Raw genomic sequence first — 12,403 nt, 5'->3', positions numbered from 1 at the left:
GTTCAGCAGCACCAGGCTGTCTCTATTTCAGACAGATCTCAAAGATACTGATGTGTAATAACATTAAGATAGTTGTTCTCTGTGCCCTGGACTTGTTACTGGGAGTGAATAATGTCACCAGGAATTAGTGACCTTGACTTCAAATGTGGTGTCTGCTGAAAAATAGATGCCACTTCTAAAAGCCGGTTAATCTGGGAAGTGGAGAATGGAGCGTTCTTTCAGCACCCACGGTCTTTGTGTGAATCGCAGCCATGGACCCTTGCTGCAGGACTAGAGGACTTGGTGTATTTATGCCACCACTGACATGCTTCAAAAAGAGTGGTCATGTGTAAATATTCAGTTCTTCTGGGGAAAAACATCATCTGCCTGAAGAACAAAAATGCTTTTGCCCAGTCTGTAGGCAGTAAAGCTAAATTTCTGAATTGTCTGAGGAGTGGAAAGGGATGAAAATGAGTCTGCTGCTGATTTATGGTGCCTGCATTCTGTTCTGTGACCAAGTACCACGTGTGACGTGTTGCAGTTTTGCTTGGCTGCTCGATCAACTGGAATCCAAAATACAGCCCAAGAGGTGCAGAACAACCTTTCCTTTGCCCCTTCAGTTAAATCAGTAGAAATAGACACTTCTGTAGAAGTGAGAACATCCCACTGCTGCTCGCTCCAGAGTTGTGTTTCAGCAGAGCTGAAGCATCTGCTGTCCCTTTGCAGTGGCTCCAGGCTGTGAGTCAGTAGCACAGGGAGATTTGCAGGCTGTGCTCTGAGTGTCTGCCCTGGGTGACACGGCCAGGGCATTGCTGCTTTGGTTTCTCCCTCTTGATGTGCCAGGAGGGGTGGTCATGCTTCAGGGTTGCAACAAATGCTGTGAACTGAAGGAGGAATTCGTGTTCTTCCTTCTCTGCTATGAGCCCATTTAGGTATTGAGAGTTTCCCTTTGATACCAGACATTCAAATGTAACCACCCTCTAGTTATATACTTAAAAGTATATATACTTTTTGTGTTATCTCAAGTTCCTTGCTTCTTGCTCATGAAAAGGTTAGCTGCATCTTACAGAGATGTTACTGTGGTATCTTACTAAAGCTCTTTTCAGACTCCAAAGATATCAGAGAGGATTTTTGTGTTCAGAGAGGTGGTAATCTTCAGCGAAATAATGTATTTATTGCTTCATTTCCTGAAGTATTTCAGATCCAGACTTGAGACTGTTCAGGTATATATAACGCATGCCCTGGCAGGAAGCCCTGCCTGTAGCAGCTCCTGCTGAGGGAGTGAGCTCATCCCTGTTCTCAGGGCAGGCATTTGAAATATCTACTCTAGAAGAAACCGCAGCGTTTGGGTAGACATCTTCTGCCCTCCCTGTCCCCCATCTTGCACTGTAAATCGGATGGATTTGAAAGGAAAGACAGGAATCTGATTTTCACCAAACCCCAGGGCTGATGGTCTCACCTCGCTCCGTTGTGTTGGGTTTGGCCTTCGATTGCCTCTGCAGAGCCAGCCTTGGACATGAGGGTTTGTGGCTGTCCCACTCGGATGAGCCCTACTGCATCTGCCTCTGGCTTGTTAAACATTTGATGCTTTGTTTCTCTAGGAGATCCTGAAAAGTGAACATGAAGAGAATATACTTCTGTCTGAAGGAAAAAACCCACGTTTGAATAGCAACAGCCCATATTAGTCCGGATACAGCTTTTGAACTCCATCTAATACTTACTGGCACTTGAAATCTGCCATCCTTTTGTTCGGCTCCATTGAAGTGCCCCCATCTGCGACTTTACTTCGCTGTCTACTTGTGCAACTGCACTAAGATGAGACCAACCATGTAATTTTGATGTTTCTGAGGGCAGTGTTGCACACCTGTCCATCAGACAGCTGGAGTTCTGCCTCAGACCTCACTTAATAGTGCTAAGGTTTGTGAATTCTCTGTTTGAACCTATCCTTGTGCTGCTGTTCCTCACAATGCAGTTTGACCAGTTTGTTGACGTTCCTGTCAGGGAGGTGAAAACGTTTTTGGTTATGTCCCTTCAGCATTGGATGGAGAAAAAAGTACTGTAGCATTCCCTGATGTTGGTTATGAATGTTGGTTCATGTGAAGCTGACATCACCAAACAGCTTTTTTTTATTTCTTTGTTTGCAACATGCTCTCCATTGAAAGAAAAGACAATAGATACACTGGATGCGTCAGGAAATTCCTTTGTTATACTGGTGGCAGCCTAGTCCTATCTTTAGCCGTGTATTCTGGTGTTGCAAGGTCCAGCCCTCCCTTTATGAGGATAAGTATGACCTGGAGGAAGAACTTTCCTAGCAAAAAGTTTGTTGTTTCCGCTCTGCAGCTATCAGTTGTTTGACTCAGAGATATTACTTCACCTTACAAGTCTCGCCATTCTGAGCAAAGGAAGAACATTGCCAAAAGCTAGATATAAATAACGTGCTGGTCATCCTGTGGAAACTGTATGTGTGCACGCTCTGTAAGTGTAAAGTAATGTATCCCTGAGTGGAAGCGGGGTGAACGGCTGCACAGCACTGCAGGTTGAGAGAGCTCAATTAGCAGTTACTGCGAGGCAGTAAATGTGCTGTGAATCTACACCCTGGTTTCTCTTGGTCATTTCGGATGTGACTACACGACATCCATCAAAGTGGATACTCACAGTGTAGTACAGCGCGTCTCGCTGTGTTATGAGCTGGCTGGTACAGCCTCTCTGAACATCCAGTCTTCTTCCAGCATTAGTAATATCTTCCAGTGCTTTGAATGCGCCAGTATCAGGAATTTGTAAGGCAGCTTTTGCAGTGTATAGAGCACAAGGTTCCTCTCTGTTCCCAGGGTACAAATACTCTGAGTGACCAATGCCTCAGGAACCTGGAGGCTTATTGGAATTTTTACTGCAGGTGCTTGCAGGAACGTCTGGCCTGAGGGCAAGGAAAACCTGTTTCCCTTTACCGTGCATACAACTCCATGGCCTCCTCCCTCATACATTACAAATCTTCTGTGGTGTATAATCCCGGTTCTTTTCTCTTCCCAGGACAGTGTAAGTGATCCCCTGAAATTGCTTTGAGCTCTGGGATGTAGGCAAGAAGCCAGTGGCAAAAGGAAAGGAGTTTGACAAGTGGAGTCTAGAAGTTAATCAGATTTTTAACCCTCAGGTCTGGTAAGAGCTGTGACTTTCACAAATCTCTGATTTCTTGGGACTTAGGGTCTCCTGTTACAGTAACTCGTGTCAACTTCACAGATCCGTTTGGGAAATTTTATGTATTTATTTATTAGAATTATATGTAATTAATGAGGTCTTCTTTGGGTTTCCATCCTCTACTTACTGCTGGGATCTCAAAGCTCTTGTATCTCACAAACACACCTTTCAAACTGTCATTGAATCCTCTGCAATTTTTATCTTCTTTTAACATAGTGTTTAAATCAGAGTGAACAAGATAGCTCTGTTTCCTGGCCATGCCGTCATCTCCATCATTCTCGTCAAAGTCTGATGTCTTGCCGTCCTTTTGGGCTTCCAACTTGCCCTTCTTTGAGTGTGTAAACCCAACTGCTGTTATCACCATCCTGGATCAGACTAAATAAACTGTACTTTCTCAAGCTGTGAACAGTATCAGCTGCTTTATGGGAAGACGCCTGGTACCCTGAAGAGTATTTTTCCTTTACCAAAGTATAAACCTTCCCAACGTATGTATTGCGTGTGTTTTGCAAGCAGATGAATGTTCTCCCAGGATACATGCACATACCCAGTCTTTTTTTATTTTGGTTTGGTAGTTCCTTGGACTTGCTGGTATGAAGTGTCAGCCAACAGTGTTTGTCTCTTATTTCAAACCTGTGTCCTTCCATTTTCTTGCTGTTAGTGGTAATTGTTTTGATAATTTCAGCATCCTTCTGCGAGCTTAAATACACCTCCCCTGCTTGCCTTGCCTTCTGCTGCTTGAGCCAGGCTCTGGATGTCATCCTTCAAGCTTCTGCATTCATCCGTGAGACCTCAGCTGAGCTTTCCTCCTTCCTCCCTACCATCCACTCTGCTCTCATTGCCTCTTCTCATATGTTGTCCACTCTTGATTCTGTTATTCCTTAATGTTTGTCCTTATCTAAATATGTGTTACTTCCACAAAACAAAGCCACTAAAGCTTTATACAGTCCTCCTGGGTTGTTCTGTACTCCTTTTGTATGTGTCTCTAGACTGTAAGCTCAAGGCTGGGATGCTGTTTGCCTGATGCTCTTTGCTGAGCTGTGTGCGCTCACTCTGTTAAATGATCCTTAAAGTCCTTTAAGGGGCTCGTGTGACAACTGTTCTGTCCTGTGCTTGCAGGGAGGCTTGAGCCTCTCACTACAGAGCCAAGAGTTCTCCAAACTCCAGGCAGATCAGATCCTGAGGCCTGCTTCAAACCATTTGGATCTGTGTCATGGTATGAGGAGAGGGGATGTAACGCTGTGGTAGAAGAGATGGGAAGCAGAGCAGACCAGAGAGCGGGGACTGCCTTTTAAGCACTTAAAGCCAGGTGATAAATGTGGCCTGGAGCCATTGATGGCTTTCTGTAGTGTCTTTGCCTAATCCTAGCTTAGTTGTGCCACATAAAACTTAATTTTGGGTATGATTAAAATGGCAGTCTGAGAGAAGAGAACCCTGCCATGACATCAACTTTCCACTGAGGTATTTAAAAAGCTAGATTTTTTTTCTAATCCTGTGATGGGTCATCTTTTTAACACTAGCAAATACTTCTCATTGTCAGAACAAACTTCCTTTTATAGTATCCACATGCTGCTGTTTTTACTGAATACAGCATAGAACTATTTCCTATTTCTAATTGTTCACTCACACTCAGCAGCTCTTGCGTGTTCATGCGCTCTCTCTTTTTCTTTCTCTCTCAGCTTTTTTAGCCTTGTTGATCTATTATTGTGACTTTGGCGAGACGACGCCAGCTTTCACCATTTGATGGCTGTGAGCATCCACTGTGATCAGCTACTTCCTCTGCCTGTGAGACCATGATGTCAGCAGCTACTCTGGGTTGCTTTACCATCTGCTGTTGCTTTGGTGTTTGTGGAAAGAATGTAAACAGCGCTTTCCAGATGTTCTCAGGGCAGCTGGAGAGCCATAAATGGACTGTTTGGTTCAGGAATATTACTAATCTATTTAGGAGATGGCAGTGAATAGAGTCATAAAAACACATAGCTCCATGCATATCCTGTGTAGCGTGCTCTGTCAAGTGCACCACAGTGGATTGCTGGAAGGGTTAAGTGGTTACATATCTTGTTCAGGACTTGAGCTGGGCAGGTGAACTACCTGTGTACCTGCTCTCCTTCCCTCTCTTACCCTTCTTTCCCCCAGCTTAAGCTCCTGAATGAAGCACAGCAGCAATGTCCTTCTCAGCTGATGAACGGGTGTTTTGTTCACCTAAAGTGTCTCCAAGTTGCATGTGATCTCAGCAGATGAAGAGTGAAGAAGAGAAAGATGATCTCATTTTTAATCTCTCAGTATAGTATTTGGTGTAGTAGGAGGTACTGAATAAACTTGGGGGTGTTTCATCTTGGTGCAGTATAGAATAGGAATTTGGAAGCTGGTGTCTCTCATGCCTCTCCAGGGCTGGAAAAAGCATCAAATCTCACCCGCTTGTGGTATATCCAAAAAAAGTCTATTTGGGGGGAGAACCAGACACTTCCTTCTTTAGGGTGTGTGTGTGTTTTAATGCATTAATTAACTTTTATTGAGTGGTGGAAAAACTGATGTCAGAGCTGCATTGCGGCTGGATGTGCAGGAACACAAGGTTGTAGGAAATAATACAGCTAACATCATGAGGGCAGTGAAAGTTTAACCGTGGAGAGTTTAAAATAGCTAAGCTGAGCCATATGGATATTAAAAGATATGACTGAATCAAAACAACAGTCTAATATTAAGCTAGATCTTACTGGGGGAGTAGCAAATGGGTTAATTTCTCTTGTGTATCCAGTGTCCAAGGGTAGGTTTCTTGTCTCAACACCTTAATTTCTGACTTTGATATTGTGAATTTCTGGCTATTGCAAGATACAAACTACAAGAGGCAATTCAGGTTGTGTCTCACTGTATTTTTGCCAGGCCTCTTTATTCAGGAGTCTGTAGAGTATCCTTTTCCTTTTACGGTGGTCTATAAACTTGTCCAGCATGACTTCTTCCTTGGCACCTCTCACGGTTCAGATTGCACAGATTCATGACAGCAAGGAGGGAGGCGAAGTGCTTTGGAAATCAGAGCCAAGAAGGAGCACGGTTACATAATTGTACAAAAGGAAATGGATTCTTTGGTTTGTTTTGGTTTTCCTTCTAATACCCTTCTGCGAACCGAAAAAATGTCGTTGGAAAGCTGGATGGAAAAACTTCAGCATCATTCATCCCTGCGGGGACATGAATTGTATTGAAATGTTCCACCTGTTTTATGGCTGTTGTTTTTCCTCTTTCAGGTTTGACATCTACAGGAAGGTGCCAAAAGACCTTACACAGCCAACCTACACAGGGGCTATTAGTAAGTAACACTGCTTTTGATGTCCTCGCATACCCCTGGTCTAAAATTAAAGCTCTTTAGGCTTCTCCGTCTCCAGGGAATTTTTTTAAAGGGGCATTAAACACTGGAAGGGGTATCCTTCGTTGCTGAGACAGCTCATTTTGCCCAGTCTGTCAGGTCATACTAAATGGTGGAGTAGTTTGCATGGATTCGGAATCTCAGTAACAAAAAGTAGTAAAGCTATATTGTTGTGAAAGAGAGCTCCTAAAAGCTAGTGCAGAAATACCTACTAGCTACTGAAGTAGCTTGAGAGCTTTTTGATAGTGACTCCCCACGAGCAGAAGCTGTGAGTCTGCTCCAAACACTGGTGGGGGGATGACTGCAGATTTTTTTACCTCTCTCTGATAACCATTCCCTCAGCCAGTGTGAAAAACAGCTGGTAACAGCTGCATTCACAGTAAATGTACTCAGGCATTTGGCTTGCAGAACCAAGTCTTCTGCAGACAGAGAATCCAGGTTCTGGATCAGTGAGGAGCAGCGTGGGTGGCAGCACGCAGTGGGCAGCGGTCAGGATGATTTGGGAAATGCGTATTTCTCTCGCAATGTGCTCAAGAGATTCATCTGATCTTGTAGGTGGGACTAACGAGCAGAGATCTTATTTTGTTATTATTCGTCGTGCTTTTAAAGAAGAAAATTTACTTGGTCAGAAACCACCGATAGTGATCCACTCTCACTCCCATGTATCAATAGATAGACTTTGGCTGATACAAATCTCTTGCCTTGGGCCCCTTTTCCTCTCTTCCTCCTCCTGAGGGAGGCTGTGGGCTGAGTAATGCAATTTCACACAATTATATGCAGTGAGCGCATTGTGCGGAGCGGTAAACATCGATCAGGTTGATCCTGCCAGGCCTGTAATTAGACTCCTAATGCAGCTTTCCTGTTCCATTGAACACTGACTTCCTTTGGTCGTGTAGCTGTGCTCCATTCATCCATTTCTGTAGATGGGTCAGTAGCCTTGTATGTCACTGCTGATGTGAGTGATGTCATATCCCTCGGTGACAGCAGGCATCTGATAGAACTGAGTCAGTAGCAGTGAATCGATGGATGCAAAGGAGAGCCCTTGGTGAGCTGAAAAAGCTCCTCACTGAGGATGGCCGAAGACTGCAACAGGTTGCCTAGGGTGGTGCCGAGTCTCCATCCTTGGAGATACTCAAAACAACCAGACCCGGTTCTGAGCAGCCTGCTTTAGCTGACCCTGCTTTGAGCAGGGAGTTGGACAGGAGGAGCTCCAGAGGTCCCTGCCAGCCTCAGCTATTCAGTGCTTCTGTGAAGATAGCACATTACTTTAAATATTTACTTTCAGAGAGTCCTTGTCTTCCGTGTTCTGCTGGCTGCTGAATTACTTGTATGTTGACTGTGTTTTAGGTTGGCTGAAACTGCGAACAAAGGGCTTGAACAAAACTGTTTGCTAATTTAGAGGCGTATGAGATTTAGTGTTTTGAAAGAACACTTTGAACTTGTTAGTGATCCTGCCTTCTCTTCTGTTTTGGAAACTAAGAGTTCCCACACTGTAACTGGACTCCCTTTGAAAATTTCTCTTGTTATGAATCACCTGCAAAAGAGTGTGTTTTAGAAACAAAAAAACTTCAAAGGCCATCCAGTGTTAGGCTTTCTGATCTGCAGTAAACAGCTCAAGTGATAAGTCTGTTGTGGGAAGGCTTGAAGGCTGTGACTCTTACTTAAAATTATTAGCTGACTTATTTCTCTCTATTGTTATTTGAAGCTTCTTAGGCTTTGATTTTCTTCTCTAACTGGTTCTCCCTCTTTTTGTCAGTGTTTTTAGACAGGCTGATAGAAGCTTTTGAACCACACAGGCAGCCAACAAACTGGTGGCTTTGCAAGTGAGGATCTTGTGTGCAGCTTTCCTAATGGGCTTTCTGTCTGACCGAGGCTGTGACTTGTAATTTGAAAGCCAATAATCTTATGTGTTGTAGGAGGCCATTAATGAGACCAGCCCATTGCCATGCCGGTTTGAAGCCTGGGAAGATTGCATGATTTTGTGGTAAATGCTGTAGGGAAGTCAGTTTGTAATAACACTGGGGTCTTGAGGGTAGGGGAAGGTTCTGCCTCTGAAAAACTTTTAGTGTCTAGTGAACATGTGAAGCAACTATGGCTGCAGCCGTATATTGGCTTTCTTTAAGTCCTTCACGTTTTACAGAGCAGATATAAAATAGCCCATAGTAGCCAACTGTAAATTTAGGCCCTTCCCACATGATTTCTGCTGAAACTTTAGTTCAGTATCACTTTTGATGCTGAAGTATTTCTGGAGCAGGAAGGGATTTACTACAGGATTCTTACAGTTGCTTTTAGATTGTAGAAAGGCCTTTTTTTGAAAAGTTCGAGGTTTATTAGGGAAGAAGGCATAGATCGTATTACAGGAGAAAAGAAATGGAAAGTACCAGCTCTGCTTCTGACCACCTGGGCTAAGGTGTCCAACTCCTCTAGGAAAGCAGCAGCTCGGGGAGAGTAAGTGTGAGGGTACTTTGGTGGAGAAAAGCAGGTGAGCTCAAATGCAAGCAAGTTCAGAAGCCAACTGGAGGGTTATAGAGGCTTTCTGTTACGCATGGTTTTGTCATTTCAAAAGTTGCAGTGAATGCAGCGTAAAAGTTATATTGGATCTGTATAGCAACCCTTCCAGCTACTAAAGATTAGTAGGAATGAAGGAACCAAGAACAGTCCACTGCAGTTTACTGGAGTGAGATTTGTACAGAACAATACAGCCACTGCTGTGGACTTCTCTGGAGGGTGCAGAGGTTACTCATTCCTTTTTCTCAGTAAAAATCTCTTCTTTCAGGCAGCACTGCGATCCCTGTGCCACTCAGCCAGTCGTGCCATTGTTGTCCTTTTCCGCCAGATGCTCATGCCAGTCTTTGCAGGCCTTCCCACCCCTGTGTAGCGTCTGCGATGCCAGCACGCGGCCACTCTAACAGACCTGACTAACGTGGAGCCATCCTGGCCATGTTTGGGTATGCAGGAGCAGCAGCACGTGCTCTGGCTGGCTGACAGTTGGCATCTGGCTGGACAGGAGCGGCCTGGCTTCTCCAGAGAGGGGCCTGCAACTCCAACAGCTGCTGTAGCGGTCCTGCTATTTAACAGCCAGTGTGGATGCATAGTTTGCATGCACATGTTGTATGCACACATGGTAATGTTATCCAGAAATACTCTATGCTGGAGTTTTAAATACATATCAGGAAATATCAGAGTTATGATTCACATGGCATCTGTAACAAGAACCGTTCCTTGCACTGCATCGCAGTTTGCTCCATTGAACAACAAACACTAGTAATTTTATGCCTTAATATAGACATGGAGCCATGTTCTCAGTCCGTATGATGTGTTAAAACACTTTGCGTTTGTTTCATTTCTTGTGGGGTGAGGAGGAGGAGTCAGGAATGTACATAGATGGGGTATGTATCAGAAGGGATCTGTACAGAAAGGTTAAGTTTTGAAGCTAGATTAGGCAAAAAAAGCTTGGGAGAATTTCCCAACCTTTTACTGAATAGCCAAGAGCAGTGTGTCCCAGTGTGTCTAACACCAGCAACTTTCGATATATTGACCATGTTACCATATTAAGTTTTAAGAAACCTGTCTTAGATGGTCCTTCGAGCTCTGTGGGAACATTGCAGTGCTCTTGCAGTTAGGCTGAGCTTTTTGCATTAATTGTTTTATTCTGTCTGATCTCAGCCTTTAATCTACTTTTCGAAATATAATACAGTTGTCAAATGTGGGTGGCAGGAGCTCCACATTTGCATGGAAGCAAGTAAAGGCCTTCACTATGAAATAAGTAGCTGAAGCACTGTGTGTGTAAATTCTTCTGCTGGGAACATTGTATCTGCCTGCAGCTCCGTGCTAAGGAGAAGAGCTCATGTTCTGTGCCTGAAAAAATGTTGGCTCAAGAGCCAGTCCAATGCATAAGACTTTCACATAAGTCTCATGCAAAGACACTTCCCTGCCCTGAATATATGAGTATTCTGGAAGAGTTTAACACAAGAGCAGCCATGCTAGCTAGGCCAGTGCAAATGTCTGTGTAGTATCAGTATCCTCTTGCTTGGAGTGGTCAGGAACAGATGCCTGAGCATGAGGACAGGTTAAACACGTCACCAGGCTTCGGTTTGTTGGCAGGTCCGAAAGTCCTGAGCTAGAGGTAGTTCCTTTATGTTTAGTAGCCCTCAATGGATTTCTTCTTCAGGGTATGTCTGGTTCTTTTTTGAAATCTTACAGGCTGTTTTTTTCAAGCATCCCCAGCACCCATAGTCAAGAAGTTTCAGGATTTAGTTAGGTACTGTGTAAAGAAAAACCTCCTCTTGTTTATATCCACCCCCTCCGTCCCATTCCCGTACTGGAAGAGACAGTGAGTGGTTTCTCCCCATTCATTTCCTTCAGGCTCGTGATTTTATATACCCCTCTCATGTCCACCCTCAGCAATCTCTTTTACAGGTAGAAAACTGACTACACAATTTAAAGACTGGCAAAAGCATTGAGGAGCTTTGAAAGCCAGTCCCTGACAGATGTTTCAGGGCAGTCTTGCAGGATTTTTTAGATACAGGTTAGTGGAATTGTACTGTACTGTATTTGTAAGTATTGTCACAAGCCTTGACTGCAAGAGCTGAATTGGAAGATGGACTTGAGAGAGCAAATACTTTGTATACTGGAAAAGGAGAAGATAATTTGAGAAGTGCTGGAGAGCAGAGAGGTCTGGCTGATGCTGTGGAAAGCGTTCGCAGGATGACAAGAAGCAGAAAAGAATATGGGAAACAAAGGAGAAATGGTTATATCTATGTCAAATGCTCTCCCGTGTATCCTGCCAAAGATCAGAGATCTTGTGTCTCGGCTATTGTGTGGTGAACAGTAGGAAACACTGGATCAAGCCGTCTTGTGCCTAGGTTGCTTTTTTGTGCTCTTACATGTGTGTATATGTTCTCGTAAGAATTTGCTGCTGTGTTTTAGGTAGACTTTTCTCCTTCCCCATGCTGCATGGTGCACCATGCCAGTGGCTTAACTGGGTTACAGCAATGTTGTTCTTCTGTATTCTTTTGTATGTCTTGACAGCCAAGTCTTGGAAGCAACTGTGTGACCATCTGAGGTTTCTTTTCAGAAATGAATATTGCCTCTTGCTTCCCGTTTTCCTACTGGTCTTTGACTTTATTTCCCTTTTTCTCCCTTTCTTCTTCTTAGCTAATGGATTTTTTTGGCCTCTATTTTAATCCCTTGCACTTTTCAGAGGGTCAGTAAATTAATCCACCCATGAAATGATTCTGATGAGGAAGGGGAAGCAACACATTTCTCTTTCCTTAGAGCTGTAAAGTGACTAATCTGAAAAATGCGGCAAAAGGCTTTAGGTCACTCAAGGGTCTGGCTTGGTATTTGCCTTACGTACCTCCTCTTTCCTTCCCTTGCCTCTCACATTTTCTACTCAGGGAGTTTAGACATTGTATGACGAAGTTGCTCCCCAGCCAGTTGTTGCTTGAGCTTCCCAAAGGAATGGGCATTCGGGCTGTATAGGTCATGTGGAATAAAGTTGAGGAGCAGGGTTTTTCTTATGTATTTCTCAATAGTAATTAGTGGCTATGGTAAAGTGGTCATTTCCAAAGAGTGCTTGGTCATTGTAAGTGCTGGGATTGAGGAGTGAGCCAGATTGTACTCCCGTTGTCACAGCTCTGGAATAGCTTGCCATTTCCTAATTTACTCTTTCGGATAGTGATTCACGGTGAACTTGGGTATTTTATTTAATATAAATACGCATTGCAGCCCTGTCTCCTTGAAGTGGCAAGTCCTTGTCTACTGCAGTCATCCCTGCTCAGTAGGATTTACAGCTGTCCTTCCTTTCAGCCCCTCCTGTGTGGGTCAATGACTCTCTCACTGCTGCATGAATGTCACCTGCACAATGTCTGGCAT

General features: G+C 44.0%; 1 protein-coding gene across 1 annotated transcript in view; it reads left to right on the top strand.

The window, feature by feature from the left end:
- Positions 1-6,296: 6,296 nt before the first annotated feature.
- Positions 6,297-12,403, top strand: part of ERGIC1 (endoplasmic reticulum-golgi intermediate compartment (ERGIC) 1) — a 35,177-nt gene continuing 29,070 nt past the window's right edge. Inside the window, exons 1-2 of the mRNA XM_010189566.1 lie at positions 6,297-6,301; positions 6,408-6,469. Of these exons, the coding sequence (XP_010187868.1) occupies positions 6,297-6,301; positions 6,408-6,469 (67 nt within the window). The remainder of the gene's footprint in view (positions 6,302-6,407; positions 6,470-12,403) is intronic.

Source organism: Mesitornis unicolor, unplaced genomic scaffold (genome assembly GCF_000695765.1).
Source record: "Mesitornis unicolor isolate BGI_N332 unplaced genomic scaffold, ASM69576v1 scaffold12848, whole genome shotgun sequence".
Lineage (NCBI taxonomy): Eukaryota > Metazoa > Chordata > Aves > Mesitornithiformes > Mesitornithidae > Mesitornis > Mesitornis unicolor.
Note: the sequence above shows the minus strand (reverse complement) of the source record. Positions and strands in the feature narration are given on the sequence as shown.